We start from the raw sequence: 25,662 nt of genomic DNA, 5'->3' as shown, positions 1-25,662 counted from the left end.
GCTGAGCAGGAGCAGGGCCACTGATCATGACTGGGAAGCATGTTGCTTGTCCTTTCACTGAGGAGGCCATGGAGAGAAAATTAGCTCCTGTCTTGCTTCCCAGGTTAGAACCCCGAAGAACGTCTCATCATCATCACCCAAAGCTGATGGGATTTCAGGGTCTCAAAAAATCTAGAACAATGTGCAAGGGGTTAAAAAAAACATAGGGCGCATTCTCCGAGCATTGGGTGATGACAAGGCTTGTTCAACCAACATAGACTTGTATCCCTATTATAACAGGGTCTCTTCAGTTTGGACGGACTATAATCAAGGTTGAACCGCACAACTCTCGTTGACAGCAAGTGAATTGATAGGTTACAAGAGAAACGAGACCTATGCACAAGAATGGAGGAATATTTATTGTGGATGGCCTTTTGGCGTGTGCCATTGGTTCAAAGGGTAATTGTTGAAGCAAAAACACACACTCTATTTTGCTCAAATGTGAATATAAAATCATCTTATGCAGCATGAAAGTAGTAATTTTCAGGAAATAAGTTTACTGGTGAATTTAATTGAGCATTCCTTCCTTGCTAATACGACAACAGCACCTAATGCACGGTTCCACTGATGGAAAAGCCATTGACGAAAGGGATTGCACTTATGCTGGCACTTATTAAACCAGACTACCCTGGGAGGGTGATGACGACAATAGTTTGACAGTATACCGTCGTGTTTTTGGGACACACATCACAGTAAGACGTACAAAGGAATTCATCAAAAATTAGGCGTGCCCTGGAGAAAGAACTCAACCATTGATTGGTAAACGTTATCCCACCCTACTATATGAAACCATCATTGACTTTTATATCTTGTTACATGAAAAGAATGCTAGATTAAAAATTAGGGGTTAACAAGCACAAAAAAGGCGAGAACTGGGAATCCAGTGGAAGACCTTGTTGAGAAATGTAACATTGTAAAAAATCGTCTACCGGCCATAGCAGACCAAGTACGATTATTTCATTCGTTTTTCTCTTTATTTTCCATTCTTTTTACATTACCGTTACTTTATTATCCTCGTTTTGCTCCAAAAAGCCCAGTTATCGTCGAAATGTATGCAGATCAACGATATGCTCGGTATTTAGCCACGCTTCCAGTGCGCGAAACCAAACATCGCGCCATCACACCGGTAAGGGTGATCGGAAACGCTTTCACTGTCGGGAAGAGCCCGTCCACGTTCTCTAATACATCATGCATTTTGTCGTCCGCAGCCGGAACCTGCTTATTTACTTCAAGACCACGCAAAAGGATTACATGGCTTAGCGGCCAATTTATTCAAGCGTAGGCATTTGATAAGACGTGGTGCAGATGCAGCCATTTATTAATCCTTCAATGACATAGCTACTCTGACAGATCTGAAAGCCGATCATGACAGCCATACAATGATGATCAACATGGGGTCTCCGGACCTCCGACTTGAGCATCCCGATGTCAGCATTTGGCAAGCCGCGGCCAAGGGTGACCTTGACACCTTGCGATATTATATTGATCACAACGAAACGGATCTGGCCGTCTTACTGAACACGCGTGATCCGGAAACCGAATGTACACTGCTTCATCTTGTGATATCGTCTGTTTCTGATCCTTACCCAATGCTGCGCTTATTACTTGAGCACGGCGCGGAACCTATTGCAAGAAACGTATACAATGTGTATCCGATTCAACTATTATCGCTTCATTGCAGCGATCCGCTACCCTCCATGAAATTGCTGTTGGAATATGAGGCCGATCCAAATGCGCGTGACGGGGACGGATGGACGCCCTTGCATTATGCGGCACGATTCTGTCGCGATCCTCAACCTGTCATGCAATTGCTGGTACAACACGGCGCGGATATAAATGCCAAAGATGCCAGTCAACGATCACCGATATTTCTGCTTTTGGCCAATGGAGATCATGCAACCGCATTGAATTGGTTGGTCCACGACGCGAAAATTGATCTTGCTGTGAAAGCCGATTTTCTCGATCCACAGACAAGACGCACCTATGTGGGCACGGTGATCCTGCAGGCGGCCAAGTATGCACGGTTGCGATGTCTCCAATTTTTCGTGGATTCGCCTGCAACCATGTCGAGTCTACGGACGGTTTTGACGGTTGAAGAAGTGTTTCAGGCCATGACGTTTGTGCGCAAACATCAAGCATGCCTTGCCACGAAAGCGGCGCGACATAATACGCATACGGCGAGTCGAAAACTCGTTGAAATGGGACAAACTCTCGAGAAACTGTTGAATGCTATTTCTGTGCAGGAAGAATTACCCACCGAATCTTTACCGGGAAGCGCATTACGCCGTCTCGGCAGCTTGCGACGAAAACCTAGCCAAAGTCAATTTGGTTCACAGTCACGGATACCCATGGACAATGCGCGATCGAACCACGATCGACAGAGAATGGAGGGTGAGAACGATGGTATCGGTCAGAGTTTGGAACGTCGCCCCAGTCTCTTACGACGTATGGGCAGTATTTTAGCACGCCAACGACCAGTAGACAAGCAGCAGACCATAGCATGAATCCATCTATAACAAATTCCGAATAAAGAAAAAAAGCACGTCGCGGTGCCAATCATTCTGTCCAATAATTTATGGCCTTTTTTTTTTCCATGGCTTGGATGGCCATGAAAAAAATCTTGCATCATCCCCATTAAGCGTCATTGTTCGACGTTTTCCATCTTTCTACCTTTTTCCCCTCTCTTCTTATCATTCGTACCATTATTTGCATTGCATTGCATTGAGCGCTTTTTTCCGTCCGTGTCAATAGGCAACAATCATGAGTCAACCCATTGATATCGTCCAAAAGCAAGGATCCAACGAGTCACCCTTTGATTCACCTTCTTATTCACCAGCAAGCCACGAGCGGCACCATCATGCAGGTGGCTTCAGCACATGCTCCTATTGTAGACATCTTGCATACGACGACCCTCACGTATCCGGAAAAGCGTCCATGAGTCCTCTGGAACTTCAAACCATTAGTCTATCCCCACCCTTGGACGAAGTATGTTCAACATGGAAAGCAGCATCAGCCGCAGCAGATATTGATGACAGCGATCAACCATATCCATATCAAAGTTTGATCGGTCTATTTACGGCACCTGACATGGGTGCTTATTTGGCAGATGTCGATATCCAGGATGACGTATCAACTCTTCCTATCCAGCTGCAAACAATGATTAGCGAAGCAAAAGAGGAGGTGATCATCGAACGTACAAAAGCGCAACACCGGCAGCAACAGCAACAGCAACAACAGCCGCAGTCGCAGTTTCACGAAGATGGGGATCATCAAGCCTTTGCATCCGAGTCCCATCCAGCATTGCGTCGTTTGGAAAATCTCCGTGACTATTTATGGATAGCTTCAGGTCACGACAAAGCCAACATTGCGCCCACACTTGGCAAACTACTGCAAAGCGAAGACGAACTGGCTGCTCTGACACAGCAACAAAACTAGGCCCACGGGTGTCTGTGAGCAATTCTTTCAGGGTGTACGAACTCCCCTTTAAGGCAAGGGCCCCAAATAAATACAAAAAAAGCTTCCAAGAAGCCTATGCACGCGCTCCGTGTTTGTCGGAATAACAAACAGAGCGTAAAATGAATGCATGGGTGGAGCAACAGGTGTCACAAACGCCCAGCAAAACCCGGATATTGTGTATGTCAAGCAATCACGTCCTTCGCGGCTGAAAAAAAAATTCAAGCAAATTCCCTCAACACGATAACTTTTTTGTTGATGATAGATCTTCACATGATTCTCACGATAGTCGTTTTTCTTCAGCTTCCCACCCCCAGTACTCCTCCCATTGATCCGTTTGTTGCTACCCCTTGCCTTTGCAATTTTCCCCACCCTTTATTTGTTGATTTATTCCGCATGTGCATCGTTCATCCAAAACTATCCGAAACCGTTTTTCTTCCAAAAAAAAAAATCAAACCGAAACCGTTGGTGCGGGAACACAATTTTTTTTTTTATTCCATTGATGAAATGACCAATAATATCATAATGATACGAAGAAAAAACTCGATGGGGAAAACTTTTCACCCAAGAGGAGAAGGATGAGTAGCCCAATCTTTAGAGCATGGAAGTGCTGCTGCGAGAAGCGACGGCCACTTCGTCTTCCACCATTTTATCAAGGCCAAGCTGTTTATCGGTCCACATGGGTTCAGGTTTAACCGAGTTCATGACCCCGACACCGGCACAGCCACCCTGGGCAACCCAGTCATCGACGCGTTTGAAACCGTAGCGGGTCCAGATACGTTCGAGAGAATCGACCAGATGACCAACCATGGCCATATCGTGTCCAGGAGTAGGCGTAATGCGAAGACGTTCCTCACCGCGGGGGACGGTAGGGTAGTTGATGCTTTGGACGTAAATACCATGTTCAGACAACAATTCGTCGGAAGCCAACTTGGCGGCCGCCGCATCACCAAGAAGCACAGGAACAATGTGCGAAGGGTTGGGGATCACGGGAATACCGATATCAGACAACTGGCTCTTGACCAAGCGAGTGTTCATTTGTTGCATCTGTCGTTCAATGGTTGATTGCTTCAGGTATTTGACGGATTCAAGCGCTCCTGAAACGACCGACGGGGGAAGCGACGTGGTGAAAATGAACCCGGGAGCGTAAGAACGGACCATGTCAACCAAACCGGCGGAACCGGCAATGTAACCACCGACGACACCGTAAGCTTTGCCAAGAGTGCCAGTGATGATGTCGATCTCGTCCAAGATAGCACCGTTGCCACGCATGGGTTGAGCCGCGTTCAAATCGTAATCCAAATGTTCGGCGACGCCAGCACCACGTGGACCATACATGCCAACTGCGTGAACTTCATCCAAAAATGTAATAGCGCCGTACTTCTTGGCCAAGTCCACAATTTCGCGAATAGGACCAATGGATCCGCACATGGAGTAAACAGATTCAAAAGCGATGATCTTGGGCACCGAAGGGTCCACGGATTGAAGAAGTTCCTCCAAATGAGCCATATCGTTATGACGGAAAATCTTTTTCTGAGCGCCCGAGTGACGGATGCCTTGAATCATGGAAGCGTGGTTCAAAGCGTCAGAAAAAATAACGCATCCTGGCATTTTGCCGGCAAGCGTGGACAAGGTAGCATCATTGGCCACGTAGCAGGAAGAGAACACAAGCGCTCCTTCCTGATGATGCAGATCAGCAAGTTCGGACTCCAAACGAAGATGCAAATCTGCATTTCCGGCAATGTTACGTGTGCCACCTGCACCAGCACCATAGCGGTCAAGTGTTCGTCTGACAAATAAAAAATAAATAAAAAAAACCTGTTAGTTATTTGTTTGTCGAATAACCCAAAACCCTAATCCAGCCCGTTGCCATAATAGGTGGATAGTGGATGACTGAATTCGGCCAAACTTACTTCATCGTTTCGGTGAGGACAGGACTACGTCCCATGCCCAAATAATCATTAGCACACCACACAGTCACTTCGTCCTCCACGCGAGCGGTATGAGCCCGTGGGAATTTTTGAGCCAAACGATTGATATTGTTAAAGTAACGATAACTTTTATCTTGATGCTTCTTGTTCAACTCTTCTTGGTAGAAAGCTTCATAATCAAAATGCTTGGATTTTGTATGATGCGATACCGGCATAGAGGTAATATTGGCGCGGGGAACTTGAGAGTGTCCCGATCTGACTAAAAGCGGAAAATAATTTTGCAAAAAAAAAAAAAAAAAAAAAAAAAAATGAGTTTCTGATTTTGTTTTTCTTCGCGATGCAGCCCGCACTCTTTTTTTTTTTTGATGTCATAGACGGCAGTCGCCAAGTGGCGTTTCCTCTTCAGTAAAACATACCAGTGGTGGAAGTAGTCTTTTGAGACATGGGAGTGGCCGTGGTAAGAGACCGCTTGCGAACATTGATGGCTTGACTCATCACTGGACATTGCTTGGCCTTATTCAACAAGGTGGCCGAAGTGCCATTACCAAGTTTACGCAACGACGAAGCGGACGCCACATGCATAAAAGGGCACGATTTCTTTGCGTGCATAAGAGCGAACTCCATTTTGATGCCAAAAACAATGATTTAAAAGAGAAGAGGGGGGAGGGGAGGAGGTTTAAAAAAACGGGAGGAACGATAGAGTAAGAGAGAGAGAGAAGAAGAAAAAAAAAAATCGGCAGCCTCGAAATGAACAAAGAAAATAAAAACAAAAAAAAAAGCCCGACAAAATTTTCAGAGTCAATTTTTTTGGGAATAATTCGTTCTCAGTTTATTCGGCAAAACGTTCACAAGCACCAATATGACCAATCATGATTAGGTCCAAAAAAAACTTTTTCTCATCAAAGTTCATCCTTCCATGCTATAGATTGAGTAGCAAGATTACTCATCGATATCTGTTGTGGTACAATGACGGTAGAAGTAGCGACTAGAGAGGATGAGGAGGAAGGAAGTGATGAAACAGAATTTACGGCCAAAGGCGATTTCTGAGCCCCTGATAACCAGCTGATCCAGGAAATACCGACATCCCACGTTCTTTTCTTAATAATATACAGTACCACCGATGTAAAGAAAAGGAATCCTAAAAGAAGTGTGATACGATCGAACCAGTCGGATGTTTCCAGTTGTCCAATGAGTCGTTTGGAAATCGTTAGCAGGGATCCAAAATTCTGATATTCGCGGTAAGTAGAGGAAAGTGTTTTGGAAGAATCCGCTAATTGGAACGACTTGAGTAAATCAAAGATCGAGGACTGCAAGGATGAAACCAACAAAAAAAAAGTTTTACCCAAAACACTGGTCGAATAAGAGCTTTTTTCAAGTTCTTGTTGCATAAGTGCACTGGTACGGCGTAAAGCATCGGTCACATCGGATGAAGCGCGTAAAACAGCTTCATCATGCCTAATCATACAGGAGGAGATCAGCTTCCGAGCCGATCGTCGGTTGAAATTATTCACAGATGCGATCATTGTCATGGAACCCTGGATTTGAAATCCCAAATTACCCGCTGGAAGAGCGCTGCTTCAACTCGAATTGTTCCGAAAATGTCTTGCCATTGATCCGTGAGGCCGTACCAAACAGCTCTTCTCGATTTCTCTTTTCCAACTGCTGTACATGCTGTTTGGATTTTAGAATGGCTTGCCTTGACACGGCGCGTAAACTATATATACATCATGTATTCAGAACCATTTGTCCCTTTTTTCTCTTCCTTTTTTATTCGCGTCATTGGGTAATAGTTTGGTCAAGATGGATTCAAGCAAAAAGAACGCTTACTGTCGAAGTTGGGTTTCATATTCTGCCAGTCTTTGTAATATTTTCTGCTTTGTCGCTTCACGATCCTCTTCATCGGCCAATTGTTTGATTGCCTAATCATACAGTGAGTCAGCATCAATGCATGGTAACCAAACTTCTTGTCAGATGAAGGTACTTGTATATCTTGGTCAAAGACGTGTAAATCGCTGTGAAGAAGAGCCGTGAGTTCTTTTTGTACTGTCACTGAATCGACGAGGTCAAGGCGTTGAATATGTCGCTGGCACTCGGCTGCGAGTTTACTGAGTGAGCGGAATTGAGTGTCAATGGTCATGGCGGGGGTTATTGGGTCAAGGACACGTCAACCCGCCAAGGTCAGCGCTTGAACGTTGGCGTGTGTCTGAAACCAATGACACGTGTGACTGTCCCCATTTAGGCAAAGCGAGACCCCATTTTAGGACACGACCCACTTTGGGCGCTCAATTTGAGAGCGAGAGAGAGACAGCGAGAGAGAGAGAGATCTTCAGAATTCCTTTTTTTGTTCTGCTTCTTTCCCTCTCCTGCCCACCTCTCCTCATTTGGGTATTCTTTTTACCTTTGTATTCATTCTTCTCTCTTTTTTTTTTTATTTTATCTCTCACTTTCCCTTTTTTTTTTTTTTCCTCGCAGAAAAAGAAACACCCTAGAAAGACCCTATCCTCTCTTTTTTCTTCCTTTTTTTCCTTGATCACTCTGTTGCCTTGCCGACGTCAAAGGGGGAAGCGACAACGGAGAAACCACTTATCTTTCCACCTGAGTTTCTTTTTCACTTCTACGCACCTTATTGTTCCTTTGTTCTCGATTGAGACTCAGGTTGCCATTCACCAAACATATTCCGCCAGTGATCGATCATCTCCTCTTCATCATCATTGTTTCAAGATGACCGATCGTCAACAGGGTATGGTCCAGGCGTATGGCTATCCTGAGACCAAAAATACTACACAGATCGTTTCCAGAGCCGTAGCAGCCGCGGCAGCCAATAGCCATCATTCTAGCCGCAAAGCCGGTCGTGGATCCAAACGGTATTCGGTGTCTGCTTTTTACTCCATGGCGGCTGAGCAGGACAATGAAGTCGAGGATGAACTTGCGCAAGGTAATTTAACAATATTTATCCATTGACATGCCAGACTGTTTATGGATTTTTTTAATTTCTCTTTTTTTTTTGACGATCAGCTCAGCGTGATCTACGAGACCTGAAATCCAAAATATCCGCGCAATCCAAGAAGAACTTTGTCTTGGAAAGAGACGTTCGTTATCTCGATTCGCGAATTGCTCTCCTTATCCAAAATCGTATTGCATTGGCCGAGGTAATCTGTTCGCACATCATAAAAAAAACTCACGTATGATGCATCTTCTTTCAATGGACTGACGTATTCAAAATCAATTGCATGATCATCGTTTCCTCAGCAACATGAAATGGCATCGCGATTGGAAGAACAAGGCGCTGGTAGTGATGACTTTTATCCCGACGATCGGAAAATGCAACTGTACGGCAACTTGTTTTTCATCCTTCAAAGCGAGCCCAGACATATCGCCACTTTGTGTCGCCTCGTTAACTTATCTGAAATTGATCCGCTCCTTCAAACCGTCATGTTTACACTCTATGGCAATCAATACGAAAGCAGAGAGGAGCACTTGTTGCTAACTATGTTTCAGGTATGCTACATGACTTTTTGTTCTCAAGGAAAAAAGGGAAAGTGGTCTTTCCATCATCTTTTTTTTTGTCCCCTTTTCCTTAAGGCTTCTATAATCTCCCAGATCGCTAGATACGATTGGGTTTTCAAGGGCGCATAAGATCGGATGAGATGTTACGATTTTTCTTTTGTTTTGATTCTCCTCAATATGCAAAGGGATGAAGAAGATACAAAGGAGTCTTACACATAAACTAAATAGAACGTGCTCGCTGCCCAATTTGAAACGGCCACTGAATTCGGGTCACTCTTACGCGCCAATACACCTGTGTCTCGCATGATGACCACTTATACCCGACGTGGCCCTGGCCAATCTTACCTCAAATCGGTCTTGACAGAAAAAATCCAAAATCTTGTGGAACATAAGGAACTTAATCTCGAAATTAATCCCCTCAAGGTAAGGCAAAAGCAAAGTACACATCGATCATTTGGCAGTGGTAGGGTGGAACTTGGTGGACCATCAAGAACAAGACAGGAGGCGTTGAGGGAGGCGAAAAAAAATGTTAAAAGATCAACAAGTGGTGGGATTATCTGAAAACAACAGGCACTGACCATCGACTGTTGGAACAATGAATAGGTATACGAACAAATGATCGCTCAGGCAGAACAGGATAATGGCGGCCAACTCCCACCTCATCTTCCGCGGAGCGTCACCGCAGAAATAGCTGCGGCTAATCCCGATGTTCAAGCGATCATTGAACCCCGTATCAAAATGCTCATGGAAATCGCCGAAAGTTTTCTCACCACCATCATCTCCTCTACGGCTTCCGTACCTTACGGTATTCGATGGATATGCAAGCAGATTCGATCATTGACCAAACGAAAAAATCCCAATGCATCCGAATTATCCGTCTGTTCAATGATTGGCGGTTTCTTTTTCTTGCGATTTATCAATCCCGCTATTGTGACGCCTCGCGCCTACATGTTGCTTGACACCGCCCCGGGCAAACATTTACGACGAACATTGACCTTGGTAAGCGAATTTTATTCCCAAAAGAGGCTGTATTTTAGTCTTTCTCTTTACTGATGGTATCATGGGTTAGATTGCGAAAACACTGCAAAATCTGGCCAACAAACCATCGTACGCCAAAGAAGCATACATGTTACCGACGAATCCATTTGTTGATGCCAACAAACAACGGATCAACAAATTTCTCAACGAATTGTGCGAAGTCAGCGACTTTTACGAAACCCTGGAGATGGATCAGTACATGGCTTTGTCGAAAAAGAACATTGAACTGAGTATCACATTAAATGAAATCTATAATACGCATGCACTGGTGCAGCAGCATCTCGACATCATCGCTCCCAAAGAAAAAGACCACATTCGAATCCTGCTAGCAGAGATCGGCCCCATTCCTCCTCAAGTCTCCAGAAAAGAAAACAAAACCATCGAACTTCCCTTGTTCAGTCGTTGGGAAATCCCAATTCAAGGTAAGAAAAATCAAGAAACCAAGACATTGATTGCATACACGATATGAGACCAGATACTTAACGTTGAAGATGTTGCTGTGTAATTTTTTATTTTGGCAGATTTAACCATGGCATTGATGTCTGAAAACAATATTACTCAGAATGATATTCTTTACATGGAAACCAAAGCCATCTATGTGCAGCTGATTCGATCGCTACCTCATCTGGCCCACAGTGGCCTACCGTTAGACCTTGATTACATTGCCGAAACCGCCGCCACGGCCAAGGATGCACAGCTTGTTCGTAAAGGCATCAAAGTCCGAGATATGTTGCGTGATTTGGAGGATGCAGGCGTCATCGATCATCGCGACCATTATAAATTACTGGTGGAGGAAATCACCCAGGAGTTGACCCATTTGGGCAATCTCAAGGAAAAAGTGCTCAACGAGATCCAATCGCTTGAGAGCGTTTACAAAACTATACTTGATCATAATACTTATTTGCGCAGCCAATTGGAAAGCTACAAAGCGTACCTTCAAAATGTACGCATCCAAAGTGGAGGAGAGAAACAGACCAAGAATTCCGTTGGCATTGGTGTCGAGGTCGAAGGCAAAGCCAAGAAACAACATCGAAACCCGGCCCAGGCCTTTAAATTCTCTCATCATCAGCTGGAAAAAGATGGCGTTATCGTGGAAAGCTCTGTTCCCGAAAGCAGGTAAATTTCTATGGATTAACCCGACTCCATCCTGCAGTATTAACCTGGTTTACGTTTTGCTTCTGTCTCTCTGCCCGTGCGTGTGTGTGGATCATGTAAAATAGGCGACCTAATATTTTTTTCTCCATCACGTCACCTCTACCGGGTACATTCATCATTGCTATGCATTTTAAAGGTGAGAAACATAGTGGCGATAGACATCAGGGGATTTGATAAAAGAAACTAATCATTGGCGCCAATGGGTGCTTCAGGTCGCGAGAAAGCCATACTAGAAATGGATCTGAAATTAGACGACTTGCTAGAAAAGGTAATGCATGGTTTGACATGGGAATAGTTCGTGTTACTTATCAGTGCGTCTGTCTGTGTGTAGCAACAAGATAATGTTGAACTGCTGGATCTGGAATACGTGCGCCTGAATGTGTCCAAAATACTGCATGTTCTGAACAAGACCTTTGTTACACGGAATAAGTAAAATTCGCGCGCAACAAAAGCTACTTTGCTCACTATCCATCATATCAAATGATTGTTCGGCTTTCCATTGCCCAGTGGTCTAGCAAAGTCATCATAGACATCTCATTTGGGATTCGGTGATGCGTACATCTATTCCTGGTTTTCACACATAATTTACATCTCGTGAAACAATCAAGAAAGGGGGAAAAAAAAAAAAAAAAAAAAAACTTGAGAAAAAGGTCGATCTACTGTTGCAGACATTTTCTCATCTCAGTCACAGGCTGCAGCCAGTATTTTGAATAATATCGCGGCTTTTTATAGAGAAATAGCGTCAATCATCGTTGGATCATTCAATGCCACATCCTGAGCCTAATATATCTTGCTTATCTGATCGCTGTTATAATGGCATCTCAGCGAAAAATCCGCCGAGGCCTCGACGTGGTCACTACAGCACCGCTCATTATTCGAGAATTGGGTGGAGTAAACTCTTTTTCCCTTCGCCTATCATCATTTCATTGGGGGATGGTTCGACTCAGTTACCATAACAACATTAAGAGTTTTATAAGTTTTTGTTCGAGTCAATAAGATGCATAAATAAATTTAGTTAAAAAGTTAGATATCCGTACCGGCTCTTGTTTTTAAGTTAATCCCCCACACATCATGCCGATGGTTCGAGTTTGTTCGACACACTAACGCTTTTTTCTTTTTAAATTGATCGTGATACATTGCTTCATCGGGAAAACCAACCGATGCCTCGTTTTGCTTGATCTGAGGCATAATTTCGTTTGTACGCGCCAAAAGATTTTTTCTGGCGTCTTACGATCCGCGATACAATAGGGCCACAGCATTCATTGGACGAAACGGGTGGTGGTAATGTATTTCGTATACATTTTATCACGTTTCAAAACACAAAGTAGGTCTATCCTGTCCTCCTTTTTCCGCCAAGAACACGCTGCCTCGATAGCGGGTATTGCATGAGGAGCCGTACGGGCCGATGAGCCCTGCTGTGACCCCAAGACATCTTGTGCCGGTCACTTTTCGAAAAGCCTAGAGTCACTTTTGGTGACAAGTTCACGGTTCGCAGACAATGACATGACCAACGTTAGTATTTTCGGGACATGATGATAATAAATTCCACCTTGTTGGGTTTTAAGGATCAAGTGTCTCCTTAGAATCCAAATAAGCAAACGGAAAATGACAAGGCTGATCGATCAGGCATCCAATAAAAAACGGTGTGGTTTTGAGTGAGCCCTGTGGATGGTCTTGATGTTGATCGGAACTTGAACGTCTTTTTTCACAGAGGATGAAAATGAAAAAGGACTTTTTTGATCACATTGAAACTTGCTTTATCTGAACTGATAGAAATAGGTGATGTAATTTGCCAATCGTTAGAAAAAAGCACACTTTAAGATGGTTTTTCCACCGCTAGAAATAAAAAACTCCAAGGTAAATCAATACCCATAGAGCCCTACATTCTGATAATCTATTGGTACTTGTTTTTTGTTTTTTTTTGTAAGGTGCCCAACCACCGAATAATAACAGCTTTTTACTAGCGTCGTACCAACTTGGCATGGCGTTTCACAAACGGCGTGGTTGAGAAATGGTTGAGTCCGCAATATCAAGAAATGTCCATAGTCCGCATTTTCTTGAATGGTCAGGTTGGCCTCTCTCGTCTTTTTTTTTTTTTTTTTGCTTCTTTTTTTTTTGCCCCTTTTTTCTTGGTGGTTCCTTTTCGCTCTCGAAAAACTCCTCTCACGCACTTTTTAAACATATACTTTTCAACTTTTTTTTTTGGACACTAAATCAGGAAGCCATCACTAGTGTGTGTTCCTTGCTATTGCCGAAGTACAGAAAAGAAAGTCTCCTGTTCATCTAGTTCACCATCTTCTTGTGCCAATTTCTCTGTTCATCGTCCACGAAAACAACGAGATTCAGCGACTGGTCACTCTCTTCTTTCTTTTATTGTCCACTTGTTCAACCTTGTGATTGCGAAACTTTTTTTTTCGTGTGTGTGTATGTGCTATTGTGTACGTTAGCTCATGCAGTCTTCGCTATCATCTGTGAACGATCCTCTATCTATGCCTCATTCAAACGCTGACTCAACGACGACACCGGCATCGACAAACACCGTCAATTCCGTTAATTTAGCCCAGGTGGCCCCACAAGAATCATCCAAAACCATGTCGACAAAAAAGAAAGGTAAAAAACATCGGACGAATGGGATTTTTGACAATGGATAGGAGAACTCTTTGAATTAACCCAAAAGAAAACCCACCCATCCACTTCGTTCATGTAGCCAAATCTTCCAAACACGTTGACCCAGAATACGTAAAGTCGCCTCGACCAGGTACAACGAGTGGTCACCGACCGACATCGAGAACCAGTTCTCTCAAGGCTTCGCTCGGTGTAAAAAGCGGCTTTTTATCACTGCTGCTTTGCTGTACGAGCGGCGGGGCAAATGCTTTCCGAGATAGTGGTGATAAATCGTCCGTGAGCAGCCATCCTCGACGAAGCGTTGCATCAGGAGATAATAGAGGAGAACCACCACCCATTCAGCATCACCGTCCCGATACAACGACAACGCATACCGTACCTGAAAAGGCCCCACCTTCTATTCCCCTTGTCGAAAAAAAGCCTCAAGTCTCGCGCATTGTTACCAATCCTAATCAGTTACCACCGGTCGATCCCAATGAAGATGTCGCATCGGATACGCCCGCATCCATACCACAACAGACACCCGATGTAAGTTTTTTTATTTTATGTGCAGCGAACCATTGTGGGGAAGGCGAGGCGGAGGAAGGGCCTGGTCTACTATCAAAAGAAGTGTTTTTTCTTATTGACGGATCGAATCATTTGACATTTGATATTGAACTCGTGATTATTTTTTTTCATCTTCTGTACATAGGAACAAGTGGTCCGATTGCTACCTCCAATTGCTTCAGAACATTCGGGGCTAAAATGCCTCGTCCTCGATCTTGATGAAACATTGGTGCACAGTTCCTTCAAGGTAATGACGAAAAAGTTTTCTAGAAGAGTGATGTTTTTCGCTTCTATGAGGGATGGCCAAACTGTTTTTTTTCTTATTTATTTACATAATCTCGCATGATGATCTATGTAGGTTATTCCAAATCCGGATTTCATCGTACCCGTGGAAATCGACAATCAATACCATAACGTATACGTTTTAAAGAGACCTGGAGTGGATGAATTCATGCGTAAAATGGGAGAACGGTATGAAATTGTGGTTTTCACCGCCAGTTTATCCAAGGTATACAACTATTTTATGGTTTTACTTTTTTTTTTTTTTTCATTCGCCTATTTCCCGCTTGATCCAATTTGTTTCAGGTGAACTGATCATGCTATGGCGCCATCTTGTCTAATTTAGTATGCCGATCCTGTTTTGGATATGCTCGATATACATAAAGTCATCAAACATCGGTTATTCAGAGAATCGTGCTATAACCACAAAGGAAGCTATGTCAAGGTAAAGTTGAAATGCAATCCATCAGTGAATTCATTTGAAGATCAGCATTCTGATCACTTTCTTCACTGTCTTTTTTTCGGTTCCTTGACCTGATGTGAACATTATTTTTCTTAGGATCTTTCTCAATTGGGTCGGAATCTTTCAGCAACCTTGATTCTAGATAATTCACCGGCAAGTTACATTTTCCACAATGCCAACGCTGTCCCGGTATCCACATGGTTCAATGACCCTCACGATACCGAATTATCAGATCTGGTCACCTTTCTCGAGGATCTTGCCAACGTTGACGACGTTACACTCATTCTTGACAACACATTGCATCCTACCGCACGTTCACAGTAAAACAAAACAAAAAAAAAGTGGAAAAGAACCGTTCCTCAGCAATAGTAACGTTATGGAACCCTTTTTCTTTTCTTTCTTTGCGTTTCTGTTGGTCGTTTCCAACTTTATTGGTTATTTTCTTTTTTCTTTCTCTTTATTAGTCCGAGTGGTTTTATTTTCTTTTTTTCGTTGTTCCGGATCTACCCACGTTTATACTTCTCTAGTCGTTTTCCATCTACTTTGAAACCCTTTTTTTTTCCCATTCAGCTCCTCTTTTGTTTAGCCCCTTCGCCATTTTGATCCCTTTTTCTACCATCATCTTCTGTTATTATACTGTTCTTTTGCATACCCTCGCATTTAGTAATAGCAACCTTGGAGAATAGAGCGGTGATCAGCATGGCTCTCTTCTCTTTTTTTTTTTTATTTTCGGCTTTTTTTTTATCTTTTCTCTTTAGTTTTCTAGTTTTTTTTGTTGTTGACGAAGTTTTGTCACACACATACGAATAATGTACGCAAACACTCTTCAATATATTTTTATGTCTCTTGGCAGATTACATCTTTTTTGGCTTTTCTTCATAAATTCATGTTAAACCAACCAAGTCCACGAGAAAACTTAGTTCCCCAATGTGAAACCAAAAATGACCGCATTTCGGACTTTTTGATCCCTCACCAACGTAGCTTATTGTTAGGTCTCCATTTTATTCATCTCATGAACGTGAGTTGCGTGAATTGGACGCTTTGATAAAGACCGATTTCTCATCTACTGTTCCAGATGTCAACCTCCACTTGCGAAATTGATCCTGCACTGCTGGAAAAGATTAAAGAATTCCGTTTTGCCAAGAATTCAACCGGCAATGCTGCATTCGTGCGTAAGTTCCATACCCACACCGTGACCCTATATTGCAATTATTGACGTATGGCTCAGTTCAAATCGATCGTAAGCAACTAAAGATCGTCGAAGTTGAAGTGCTCGAAGATATTTCCATTGAAGAACTCGTGGAAGGTAGTCTGGGGTTTCTCTCACCAACTCAACCGAGACAGCTAATAGCGTGACGATAGAATTGCCTGAAAACACTCCCCGCTACGTGATATTGAGCTATGAGGTACGCCGTCAAGGCCATCCCGCCCTTACTGATACTGTCCACTCATCTTATCTTGCTATTTTCCTATCTTAGTTGAAACACGATGACGGAAGAACTAACTTTCCGCTGGTGTTTATCTATTGGGCACCTGCGACTGCACCAGCAGCACTGCATATGCTTGTAAGTCATAAAACGCGTATGATCAAAATCCCTTCTTTTTTGAAGAACAAGAAATATTCATCCACCTCTTTTGTAAAGTACACTTCCGCCAAGACATTTTTGCAAGAAAAAACTGGTGTCATGAGAGTAAGTATCACCCACCCATGATGATCATACTAAATCGTCTATCTCTGACACTGCTTCATCAAACATTCAGGGTTTCGATATCCGCGACGCAGATATGTTGACAGATGAATATCTCCGTAGTCAGTTGTAAGAAAAGGAAAGAAAAAAAAGGCAACGACAGTGAAAAAAGGGTCTATTGGCTGGCGTTGTTTTTTGGATTTTGTGTTTTAGTAAATCTATGCTTCCATTTTGCCGTTATCGCTGTTGGATTTTCTCTCCCAAATCTACGTATGCACAATTGACAAAAGCTTGATCAGCATGGTTCGCCATTGACATAAACATTGTGGAAAGCAAAACGTACCTGAATATAGCTTTCGGATAAAAAGATCATTTCCGGCATAATTTCTTCGACAATCAAATCCTGGATCTGATACCATTGCTGGGTGCCCGTGTGGCGTACTTGGATCTTATAGGATCCTTCACCGGCATCCGGTTTGCCTTCGTGGCTGATATTCGCCAAAAGATCATAATGGGTGCCGATTTTCTCGGCCTCGGGATCAGTCGCAACTAAAATCGTAAAAAGCTGCAATGAGTCCAACATAATTTCATTCGTTGCCAACTCACAAGCTGATCATCATGTATCCAACACTTACAAGCTGCCATGTCAATATTTTTGATAGGAAAGTTGACGATGGTAGGGTTCTTTTCACTTGTCCAATTGTTCTTGTTGAATCGTTTAATGTGGAAAATGAGATATCGTGGTAAACGCGTGATGTGATATCTTCGCTTTTGATTGGCGCTCTCCTACTCAAGCGTGGTCAATCATCGTCGACATGAGGCTCCTGTAATAATTAATCAAAAAGACGCTTACCTGTACTCGCTTGCCATCGTACTTTGCCAAAATATTGACAAGCGGGACCTGAGGAATAATATTTTTCTCCGCCTCATCCTGATAAAGAGGAGCAGGTGGCAGATCCAAAGCCAAAAATAAGAATGGTGTACGCGTCGTAGTGATTTCTAGGTTTTCTCAATGTGAGTGGCTCACGAACCATTTGACATCCAGCCTACAACAGGGAAATCGATGCTTACCTCGGTCTTCATCAAACGATAATAGATCCGCCTTATCAGGCGACGCTTCGGCAGGACTGATACTTTGCGATTCAATTTGCACTTCACCTTGGAAAGTGCGACAAATAATACCTAAAACACAGCACATGGATGTTTGGCATCAACCACCAATCTATTTCATCACCTGTCTAGCAGCTTTTACTTACTACTGTTTCGTTTCTTGGTTCCACCCAAGTCGCGATGAAGAGTATTCAGAAACCACGACAGAAAGTCAATGGCATTGCTCTGCTCTGTTAACTTGAATCGCTTATGACTGGCATTTGAAATTTCCTGTTGCATTCAAAGTGACATGGTCAGACTGAGTGTTTCCTTTTCACTGCTATGCAATAACAAGCTTCAAAACTCTTTTCTTTTTGGTTGATTACCTGCAATAACTCGTGAGGACTGACTTGACCTTTGAATGCTTTGGGGTTCCACATCTTTCGCACAAGGGCACCAAATCGAGTCACTAAGAAATCATAGAATTAATGCATGTCTCTGGAAATAAAGAAGATGACATTGTGTATTCTTCCTCGCAAATTTTTGGCCAACGCCTTACCCAATTGCGAACGACCTTGATTATCAAAATCTTGCAGAATAAAGTAATCGCGGATCGGAGGGATGTGTACTAAAGCCTGGACCACCGCATTCACATAATCGTTTGCTTTCACGTTATTTAACCCCACAAATCCTAACAGCGTTGTCAATGGATTAGCAGTGAATCTTCATTTTCAGCGACTTGAGGCAACAACGGTACCAGGCAAGTATTTTTTGTTGTTCAGATCATATGACGTATTAAGCGTCCTATCGAGACGCTGTACTTCTTCCTTGGTCAATGTGGGATTCAACACATACTGTATATCGTCTCATGATTAGCAATTTTTGCAAAGAATGAATAAAGCGATCACCTAATACCTTGATGTCATTTAAGGAAGCGTCCTTCACTTCATAACCATCGGGCAAAACGTACACCTAAAGCTTTCGATGAGTATGTCTTCTCTTCTCCATATCAACAGAATCATGTACACAGTCTCGAGATAAAGTACCTTTAGCGTCTGAAGATTGATAAAAACGTGATGATCTTTATGGATGCTGTGAAAGTAAGCATGCGATGTTTTACCACGTCCTGCGCCATAGTGTGAGCCTACTGTGCTTGTAAATCGCGTATTTTTTCCATTGTTCACTCACCTTGATAGTATTTTCCACATACAAGACAAGCGTAGACGTTAATGTGTGAAAGCGAGACAGAGCAGACTTTCTCGAAATCGAAATCTAACATGTGACGATTGATCGTGTCGAGATATAAATCCGTCGAAGGTTGAGTCGATTGCACAGACACAGCTTCGTTCTCAGGGCTGTTAGTATCATTGACGCGCTGACGTTTTGCCTGTGGTTCCATGGCTGTTTTAACAGAATAGCTGCGAAAAACTGAAATGAACAAAAAAGTGCCTTCCTATTGTTTTTTAGCACTTGTTCTATTCGCAAGTGCTTTCAGCCAAAGACGGAGATTGAAATGTATATGCATAGACCCAAAAAATCAGCATCAAGCGCCATCCCGTTTCAAACAATCTGTTTGTGTCTTTTTTCAACCTCATCTTTTAACGGTATATGGCAGACATGTCTTTATCACTTTACAATTTATTAGAACTACTACTTATAGAATTACCAATTGGCACAACCGTTTATCATACAATGCATATTAAAGAACGGTCACACATTAAAATATCGAGTTGAAGCGATGCCACAAGAAAGCTTGTATTATAATTGAAAACTTGGTTTATCTAATACAGTTCCTAGAAAATAGATTTTATGATGGAGTTAATGATGGTAAACTGACGCAACTAGTCACATTAATCTTATGACAAGAGTACCAGACTCTGGTCTGCGTAGTGTGGAATTGTTTTTGGTGTAGATTGGCAATATCACGCTTCCGTCTGATGTGGTGTCGTGGACTTGCTGTCGTCAGGACGACTATCTATTTGAGCTGGACCAGTTTCTGTTTCTGCGGTGCTGGATACAGCGGGTGCTGATCCATGATTTACAGGACATTGCGTCGCAGTCGTAGTACTGATAGAAGCGCCGCCGGTTTGTCCGGTAACAGGACATACATTGGGGGTGCTATCAACATTGGTTGCTGATCCAACAGGACATGCGCCCTTTTTTCCTGTAACAGGGCATTCTGCTGCCATGTCGGCGGGGGTTTGAAGACCTTTGATAGGACACTGGGCCATACCATCCATTGCCTGTCCTTGACCGGTGACGGGACAAACAGCACCAACAGGAGCAATCGCGGCTGACTTGCCACCCACGGGGCATACACCGCCTTTGCCCGTAACTGGACACACCATACCTGAAGTATCTTGATCCGGATCTTCGGGCGCTACATAAACTTGACCATCGCATTCGGGCAGTAATAGATCGTCAAAGTAACTGTCCACAGCGGTTTCATCAGTAGATTCCAAGTCGCCTGTCCATGTATTGGTGGTATTATCGTCGAGCCAGCGATAGTAGTCTTGTGATTGTCGCCATTTCGCGTTGAGGGTATGCTCTAATTCCAGAACTTGGTTGGGTTCCATCGTTTTTGCCTTTTGCACAGCCATGAACGTCGCCTGAAGAGAAGTTAATCAGTCATGTCTAAAAAATTGAACCATGATGAGAATAGCCTACCTTGAGAAGCGCCGGCGGCAAAGTACGCCAATGATCAAGGATCGTTCGACTCCAGCGTGAATCTACGCTCTTTAACTTATTCACCAATTTTTCAAACGAATCTACGGCCTAGAAACGAAAACCCATATTAGATTAACAATGTTCGTCATTTTGTTGATGGATTCACACAAACAAGATTCAACATACCCCAAAAACACTTTCAATTTCGTCTTTCCATACACGCAATCGGTCGGGGCCGGGGTAGGCATGATGAATGGTGAGTGCTAGCTGCACCGCTCGAACGGTGTGCGGTGGCGGGCACACAGCCATGCGTTTCACATTTTCAAAGATTTCGTAAAGCTTGTTTTCGGGAACAAAAACGTCGGCCAATCCCAGACCTAATAGTTCAGGAGCGCGCAAGCGTGCCAGCGATGGAGGGGCGAGGGCCAAGTACAGTTCCACACCTTCGGGCAACGGTCGTTTTTCGGCCATGCGAGAACGGCACAGATACAAAAGTAGCAGAGGAGGTATAGGCGCGTGCGATGTGCGTAGACCAAGATCCAAAAGCGCATGTTCGGTAATCACACGGAAAAATCCAGGCCATTCGGTCAGATAGACTGCGTCAAAGGGAATTTGGCCATTCATGAATGTCATCGTAGGTTTGTTGCGACCGGGCAAGGTCTTGACAAAATCGTAGTATGTACGAGCCATCTTTGCCAATGAAACTTCCAGAATATCTTTCTGATTCATGCCAACTTGAGCGGCCGTTTCGTGGTATGCAAGGCCGGAACTGAGTAATTTGGTGTCTCGAGTTTCAATGCGTTCAGTTTCAGGAGTAGAGGATTTCTCGGCCACAGTGGCCGTAATCATCAAACTTGTCACTAGTGAGTCGTTATCTGCATCATCCAATGCTTTCTGCAAATCTTGTATTCGTTCGACAGTAAATACATTTTTGCTGCTTGGGGAAGCAAAAGTGAGCGTTGTAGCGCCACTGTGAGGCGCCTTTTCCGTGGCAAGAAATGTCTTGGAAATGACTTGCTTCACAGGTCCGACTGTAATTGGAAAATTTTAACAGGTCAGCACAAGAGATCCAAAAATTGCGAAATGGCAATAAACATACCGGTGCCTTTGTTTTGCCAAAGATTGGCAAACGGACATACAGGCTGTGCTGACTCTTCTTTATGATTCTTCCACATTAAATACTGCGTTACATTCATAGGTTCGACACATCTGATCATAGAAAGACGATGATTTAGTGATGATGTTTTCTCCACCAGTTCCTCAAATGCCCGGTTTCCACTTACGATGCGTAATAGAATGCTTTGGCTTTGGTAAATTCGAAATCCAATCGTTCCTTATCCCACAATTTGCCTCGCTGACCGTCCTGCATTTGCTGCTCCACCCAGCCTTTAATAACGCCCGGTAATCCATTGGCATACTTGGTATCGTTGTCATAATCGTAATTTTCCACCCGTTCGAATTGTTCCTCCTGCGCCTTTCTGGCTTCCTCTTCAGCTTTCATGGCCGCTTGCAGCTGCTCTTCTTGACGTTCTTTTTCGTATTCTAGATAGGCTTCTAAGTCGAACGGTTCTTTAAACCTGCATGGTTGATTCGTCAGTCACTCAATCAAAGAATTCTATGCTCATTTTAATTTACTTACTTTGAAAAGTAAAAGTGCTTGGCTCGCAGTAACTGCATTCGTTCGAGTAATTCATTTTCACGGCTGTCTTCAGGCATTGAAGGTTGGTTTGTATCGGTCGGCACTTTCATGGCCTGAAGAATGTTCTTCAAGCCTGCTTGAAATGTAGCGTCGGATGTCCAAGGATAAGCATCAAATGCCTGAAAGATTTTGGTTGAATCGGAAGTGGCGGCTTTCATGGTGGGCAACATGGACCGTCAGTGCACGCCTGCTTTTTTAATTTATAGGTTTTTTTTTTGGAAATGTCGCATCTACAGGTTTCTTCCCTAATTTAGTAATGTTCACGAACTAAAAGAATCCAATCAGTAAATAGCGCTTCTTGAAATCCAATTTTTCTAGACTTACTTTGACAAAGCAGAGTCTTTTGAGGCAGGTGCGGATTCCATAAAAAGTCAAATCAGTTTATCAGACACCAAAAGAAACATGGAATATGATCTTACCGTAATCTGCAGCCATCTTTACTACGAAGCAAACTGAAATATTTTGGGCCGCCCCTCGCCGGACGCGAGGCTGGCGGCAATTTGATGAATATTCTTACTGGCAACGACTCGCGGTTCCACACCGTTTTGCAGTGTACCTCGTTGCAGGCCAAGATAGAGTGCAGTTCCTTATTTTCGTCTTCATGAATGGGCTTTAACATGCTCTCCTGGCATTTGTGGCACACCTTTTGAACGGGAAAGAGTTAGGTGGATGGATCATTAGTTGATTAAGGCAAACTTGCTTTTGAGCTATATGCTTCATCTAGGGCCACAACAACAAGTAGGCCTCGTTTCTCGGCTTCTTCAACACTGATCGGCATATGCTCGAGATTCCGGGCAAAAACCTCCTCTTACGTTGGGCCCCCAGCGGCCATTCCCGAATGCGATCAAGGGTATCTTTTGGGATTGTTCAAAATCGGCGGCTTTCCACTCTCCCGGCTTCCTAAAACTGGGAGAAGGACGAGTGTGAGTTATTCAATTGCTTCCAGTGATCTCAATGGCCTATACTTACCTTTCCTTTCTCTTCCCTTTGCGCTTCTTCCCCTTCTGCTCCTTCCTGTACTTCTTGCACTTTCTTGCTTTTCGCTTGTCGTATTTGCGGCCGCCGTTGACAAAAATGTTCACCATTTTAGCTTGCATCCGCTGTCGTCTTTTGTAATTCAAAAATCGCAGCTCGTTGAATTGGGTATCGTACAATTCCAAAAGTTGATGCAATACGCCGTTGATAGAGAATAAACCCAGATGATATACTTGCAAGCTCGATGTCTTGAGCGATAAAAGTTGCTGCTCCGGGGATTCGATAGATGCTGCGGAATCGGAGGTTGAGTGGTCGGCCTTCCTCGTGTTCTCCATTTTCTTGTCGTCTTGTTGATGCCGGATTTGTCATAATATTCGGCTTTTGTATACCCCAACTTCTGGCCAACTGGCGCCCGCTGTCCCTCATAAAAGATCGCACCTGATGGGGTTGAATGCCGTGGCCGTTACTGGCGACAAACACTTGTCTATGACCTGGATCCAGGCCCCACAACTCAAAATGGTCCTGCAAGTCTTCTTCGTCAAAATCGTCAATGTCTAGATCGGGTAGCCGTTGATATTGCCTTTGCGAAAATGAAAGATGCTGCATGGCCGTCTGTGGCAAGGTGGTTAGTAAATGCTCTATGGGTATCTGTTGGTCTATAACGTATTTTCGCCAAATCGAAAACTCGTGCAAATTGGAGCGTCATTAAATCATGTTTGTTGTGATGATGGTTTGGTGCAATTTTCATCAAAAATTCTCCGTTGTCAGATCGTCGCAAAATTGCCTGCAACGTGGTGGTGTCTATCATCACGTGTGGTCGAATGAAACTTAAACGTGGGACAAGAGGAAATGAGCGGATGGTGTTGAGAATTATCGCCACAGGCGGATAGAAATTGTTCGTCGCGAACAGTGTGCGTGTATGAGAAATGAACACTTGAATCTCTGCAACTGTTGCCTCCGAAAGATCTCGCAATTGCGGCGGTTCGTTCTTGTTAATCAAATCGCAAATGGCTAAAGTGAGCTTCCTTCATCGTAATTTGCTAGTGCGCTGAAGTTCTTCGCAAGTATTGAAAATGGTGGTATATAACCAACGAGGCGTGGCTTCGCACTGTGGTTCACAAGCAGCATAGAATTTTTGATCGTTGTACAGTTCGATGATTGATAGCGCAAAATGAAGGAACGTGAAAAACGGACCAGGGTTGCGCGTGAGGTTTTCTTCTGTGACCATGAGAGAGAGGGGAAGTTCTGTGCTTTCGAGAATCTCGCCAACCATGATGTCTAAGTCGGCGGTATGGTCCACACCTTCAGGCCAATAGGTAGGATTTGGGGTGATGCAACTGTATATGTATGCGGCAAAACGCCATGCTTGGCGCTCACAGAGATCCTATCTCATTCAAAATAAGTGGTGGATCAATATTTCACCGATTTCCCAGCTTACCGGTAATAGCATTCGGATTTTTGACGAAAAAATAACGTTTTGCCTTGTTCGCAAAAGGCTCAACGATGTTGTTGATAAATATTGTCGCTGACTGTTGTGCCTGATAAGCAAGTACGTTTGCGTATATGATGCTCGATTTGCAAAACGTGGAGAAATTTTCATGCAAGGAATGGTTGTCGAGAGCTCTTCAAAAATGCGGGTCATTTGGGCAATGAGTAAGTCGGTGTTAGTCACTGGCTTTCCGAGGACGAGCTGTTGGCATGCATAAAAAAATTGTTGCGAGAAAAAAAATGATCGGTAACTCGTTCATGGGATTGTCCAACAGGTACCAAAGGAAAAATTCGCGAACAGCATGGATTTCACGGCCACCTCGTACAACGTCAACTATCCGTTCAAGTTCGGAAGTGAATCGTGCTGCCGAATCTGGTGGCAAATTCAGTGCTTTTGCAAGGCCAATCTTGACCGCAAATCGCCTGTGTTGACCTCGAAGCTTCTGGGAAAGATGATCTTCGAATAAGATTTCATGGATGGACAACTTGGTTTTCGATTGGAGGTGTGAGGACTGCCCTCAGGGCCGTAAATCCCTTCATCAGTGCATTTCTTGCATGGGTCGGCTTTTCGCCCTTGTGCTTTCAGTTTGCGTCTTTTGTTGGCGTCTCTTTTCTTTTCGGCGTCTTCCTTAGTACGCTTCTTCTTGCCTTCTTTTGTAGGACATGAGAATGGATGGCATAGTACATAGATCAAATTTGATATCCACTTACTGTTGTAGGGGCGCTCCCGACTTCGTGCATCTTTATGCCCTTGAGCTTCGCATCGTTTGCAAACTACCGATGATCTGTGAGTCGTGTAGCTTTATCTCTGAGCATTTTATTATGTGTACCTTGCTCCTGTTTCTCCATTTTCTCGCATACACGCTTCTCCAAGGATCGCTGTTTTCTTTGCTTTTTTTATGATATTATTTCTTGAGCAGTTAAGCCTTGGTAGCGTTTGCTTGACGTTGGATCTGTGATGTGCATGATTACGTAATATGAAAGAGTAAAATAAAACAAAGAAATCAAGAAGAGGAAAAA

The 25,662-nt window shown here is 43.6% G+C and overlaps 12 protein-coding genes across 12 annotated transcripts; 6 read left to right on the top strand and 6 right to left on the bottom strand.

The window, feature by feature from the left end:
* Positions 1 to 1,430: 1,430 nt before the first annotated feature.
* On the top strand, positions 1,431 to 1,970 carry BYT42DRAFT_490957 (ankyrin repeat-containing domain protein; the record flags this gene model as incomplete). Its single annotated transcript, XM_051564041.1, has 1 exon — positions 1,431 to 1,970. A coding segment is annotated over one exon (540 nt), but the record flags the coding sequence as incomplete, so codon positions are not given.
* Positions 1,971 to 2,671: 701 nt separating this feature from the next.
* BYT42DRAFT_248010 (uncharacterized protein) lies at positions 2,672 to 3,834 on the top strand. The gene has a single exon (XM_051562696.1). It carries the CDS (start codon positions 2,800 to 2,802, stop codon positions 3,472 to 3,474), a length of 675 nt encoding a protein of 224 aa, XP_051426631.1. The 5' UTR covers positions 2,672 to 2,799; the 3' UTR covers positions 3,475 to 3,834.
* Positions 3,835 to 4,086: 252 nt separating this feature from the next.
* On the bottom strand, positions 4,087 to 6,047 carry BYT42DRAFT_592540 (pyridoxal phosphate-dependent transferase; the record flags this gene model as incomplete). Its single annotated transcript, XM_051570622.1, has 3 exons — positions 4,087 to 5,281; positions 5,406 to 5,661; positions 5,840 to 6,047. 3 exons carry the CDS (start codon positions 6,045 to 6,047, stop codon positions 4,087 to 4,089), a joined length of 1,659 nt encoding a protein of 552 aa, XP_051426630.1.
* Positions 6,048 to 6,139: 92 nt separating this feature from the next.
* Positions 6,140 to 7,727, bottom strand: BYT42DRAFT_561343 (Sec20-domain-containing protein). Its single transcript, XM_051567358.1, has 5 exons — positions 7,405 to 7,727; positions 7,251 to 7,342; positions 6,982 to 7,137; positions 6,766 to 6,878; positions 6,140 to 6,693 (listed from the first exon to the last, which is right to left on the bottom strand). Exons 1-5 carry the CDS (start codon positions 7,558 to 7,560, stop codon positions 6,323 to 6,325), a joined length of 888 nt encoding a protein of 295 aa, XP_051426629.1. The 5' UTR covers positions 7,561 to 7,727; the 3' UTR covers positions 6,140 to 6,322.
* Positions 7,728 to 8,144: 417 nt separating this feature from the next.
* BYT42DRAFT_603246 (Rho GTPase activation protein) lies at positions 8,145 to 11,739 on the top strand (the record flags this gene model as incomplete). The annotated part of the gene is made up of 10 exons (XM_051571071.1): positions 8,145 to 8,358; positions 8,439 to 8,572; positions 8,673 to 8,921; positions 9,159 to 9,353; positions 9,534 to 9,929; positions 10,000 to 10,390; positions 10,490 to 11,084; positions 11,189 to 11,259; positions 11,336 to 11,391; positions 11,455 to 11,739. The coding sequence occupies 10 exons, from the start codon at positions 8,145 to 8,147 to the stop codon at positions 11,554 to 11,556; spliced, it is 2,403 nt and encodes an 800-aa protein (XP_051426628.1). The 3' UTR covers positions 11,557 to 11,739.
* Positions 11,729 to 12,122, top strand: BYT42DRAFT_561338 (uncharacterized protein). Its single transcript, XM_051567357.1, has one exon. It carries the CDS (start codon positions 11,888 to 11,890, stop codon positions 12,077 to 12,079), a length of 192 nt encoding a protein of 63 aa, XP_051426627.1. The 5' UTR covers positions 11,729 to 11,887; the 3' UTR covers positions 12,080 to 12,122.
* A 1,451-nt stretch (positions 12,123 to 13,573) lies between these two features.
* BYT42DRAFT_611818 (HAD-like domain-containing protein) lies at positions 13,574 to 15,360 on the top strand (the record flags this gene model as incomplete). Its single annotated transcript, XM_051571553.1, has 6 exons — positions 13,574 to 13,733; positions 13,831 to 14,276; positions 14,440 to 14,541; positions 14,653 to 14,802; positions 14,920 to 15,018; positions 15,133 to 15,360. 6 exons carry the CDS (start codon positions 13,574 to 13,576, stop codon positions 15,358 to 15,360), a joined length of 1,185 nt encoding a protein of 394 aa, XP_051426626.1.
* Positions 15,361 to 15,888: 528 nt separating this feature from the next.
* Positions 15,889 to 17,090, top strand: BYT42DRAFT_561335 (uncharacterized protein). The gene is made up of 7 exons (XM_051567356.1): positions 15,889 to 16,054; positions 16,112 to 16,208; positions 16,265 to 16,342; positions 16,399 to 16,442; positions 16,515 to 16,601; positions 16,680 to 16,727; positions 16,798 to 17,090. Exons 1-7 carry the CDS (start codon positions 15,923 to 15,925, stop codon positions 16,855 to 16,857), a joined length of 546 nt encoding a protein of 181 aa, XP_051426625.1. The 5' UTR covers positions 15,889 to 15,922; the 3' UTR covers positions 16,858 to 17,090.
* Positions 17,020 to 19,212, bottom strand: BYT42DRAFT_492397 (uncharacterized protein; the record flags this gene model as incomplete). The annotated part of the gene is made up of 11 exons (XM_051564146.1): positions 17,020 to 17,273; positions 17,360 to 17,510; positions 17,578 to 17,723; positions 17,796 to 17,906; positions 17,981 to 18,104; positions 18,200 to 18,282; positions 18,373 to 18,504; positions 18,571 to 18,667; positions 18,729 to 18,785; positions 18,860 to 18,939; positions 19,002 to 19,212. The coding sequence occupies 11 exons, from the start codon at positions 19,210 to 19,212 to the stop codon at positions 17,020 to 17,022; spliced, it is 1,446 nt and encodes a 481-aa protein (XP_051426624.1).
* A 523-nt stretch (positions 19,213 to 19,735) lies between these two features.
* On the bottom strand, positions 19,736 to 22,337 carry BYT42DRAFT_492412 (uncharacterized protein; the record flags this gene model as incomplete). The annotated part of the gene is made up of 7 exons (XM_051564147.1): positions 19,736 to 20,422; positions 20,481 to 20,588; positions 20,667 to 21,493; positions 21,580 to 21,689; positions 21,764 to 21,962; positions 22,008 to 22,057; positions 22,120 to 22,337. 7 exons carry the CDS (start codon positions 22,335 to 22,337, stop codon positions 19,736 to 19,738), a joined length of 2,199 nt encoding a protein of 732 aa, XP_051426623.1.
* A 72-nt stretch (positions 22,338 to 22,409) lies between these two features.
* On the bottom strand, positions 22,410 to 23,489 carry BYT42DRAFT_544042 (uncharacterized protein; the record flags this gene model as incomplete). The annotated part of the gene is made up of 4 exons (XM_051565733.1): positions 22,410 to 22,424; positions 22,697 to 22,822; positions 22,992 to 23,079; positions 23,149 to 23,489. 4 exons carry the CDS (start codon positions 23,487 to 23,489, stop codon positions 22,410 to 22,412), a joined length of 570 nt encoding a protein of 189 aa, XP_051426622.1.
* Positions 23,490 to 23,970: 481 nt separating this feature from the next.
* On the bottom strand, positions 23,971 to 24,948 carry BYT42DRAFT_247666 (uncharacterized protein). The gene is made up of 2 exons (XM_051562695.1): positions 24,593 to 24,948; positions 23,971 to 24,538 (listed from the first exon to the last, which is right to left on the bottom strand). Exons 1-2 carry the CDS (start codon positions 24,794 to 24,796, stop codon positions 24,182 to 24,184), a joined length of 561 nt encoding a protein of 186 aa, XP_051426621.1. The 5' UTR covers positions 24,797 to 24,948; the 3' UTR covers positions 23,971 to 24,181.
* Between the last annotated feature and the right edge of the window lie 714 nt (positions 24,949 to 25,662).

The sequence above is a fragment of the Radiomyces spectabilis genome, assembly GCF_025331425.1.
Source record: "Radiomyces spectabilis strain NRRL 2753 chromosome Unknown BYT42scaffold_3, whole genome shotgun sequence".
Taxonomy (NCBI): Eukaryota; Fungi; Mucoromycota; class Mucoromycetes; order Mucorales; family Radiomycetaceae; genus Radiomyces; species Radiomyces spectabilis.
This window is presented reverse-complemented; position numbering and strand designations above follow the sequence as displayed.

What these genes read in the sequence shown, in the direction of transcription:
- BYT42DRAFT_248010 (XM_051562696.1), top strand. Translation starts at nt 2,800, where the DNA reads ATGAGTCAACCCATTGATATCGTCCAAAAGCAAGGATCCAACGAGTCA.
- BYT42DRAFT_561343 (XM_051567358.1), bottom strand. Translation starts at nt 7,560, where the DNA reads ATGACCATTGACACTCAATTCCGCTCACTCAGTAAACTCGCAGCCGAG. An exon ending in TATGAAACCCAACTTCGACA is followed by an intron (nt 7,138 to 7,250) that starts GTAAGCGTTCTT and finishes ATGTATATATAG; the next exon opens with TTTACGCGCCGTGTCAAGGC. An exon ending in TTATTCGACCAGTGTTTTGG is followed by an intron (nt 6,694 to 6,765) that starts GTAAAACTTTTT and finishes CGTTCCAATTAG; the next exon opens with CGGATTCTTCCAAAACACTT.
- BYT42DRAFT_561338 (XM_051567357.1), top strand. Translation starts at nt 11,888, where the DNA reads ATGCCACATCCTGAGCCTAATATATCTTGCTTATCTGATCGCTGTTAT.
- BYT42DRAFT_561335 (XM_051567356.1), top strand. Translation starts at nt 15,923, where the DNA reads ATGTTAAACCAACCAAGTCCACGAGAAAACTTAGTTCCCCAATGTGAA. An exon ending in CAGCAGCACTGCATATGCTT is followed by an intron (nt 16,602 to 16,679) that starts GTAAGTCATAAA and finishes TCTTTTGTAAAG; the next exon opens with TACACTTCCGCCAAGACATT. An exon ending in AAAAAACTGGTGTCATGAGA is followed by an intron (nt 16,728 to 16,797) that starts GTAAGTATCACC and finishes TCAAACATTCAG; the next exon opens with GGTTTCGATATCCGCGACGC.
- BYT42DRAFT_247666 (XM_051562695.1), bottom strand. Translation starts at nt 24,796, where the DNA reads ATGACCCGCATTTTTGAAGAGCTCTCGACAACCATTCCTTGCATGAAA. An exon ending in AAATCCGAATGCTATTACCG is followed by an intron (nt 24,539 to 24,592) that starts GTAAGCTGGGAA and finishes TGAATGAGATAG; the next exon opens with GATCTCTGTGAGCGCCAAGC.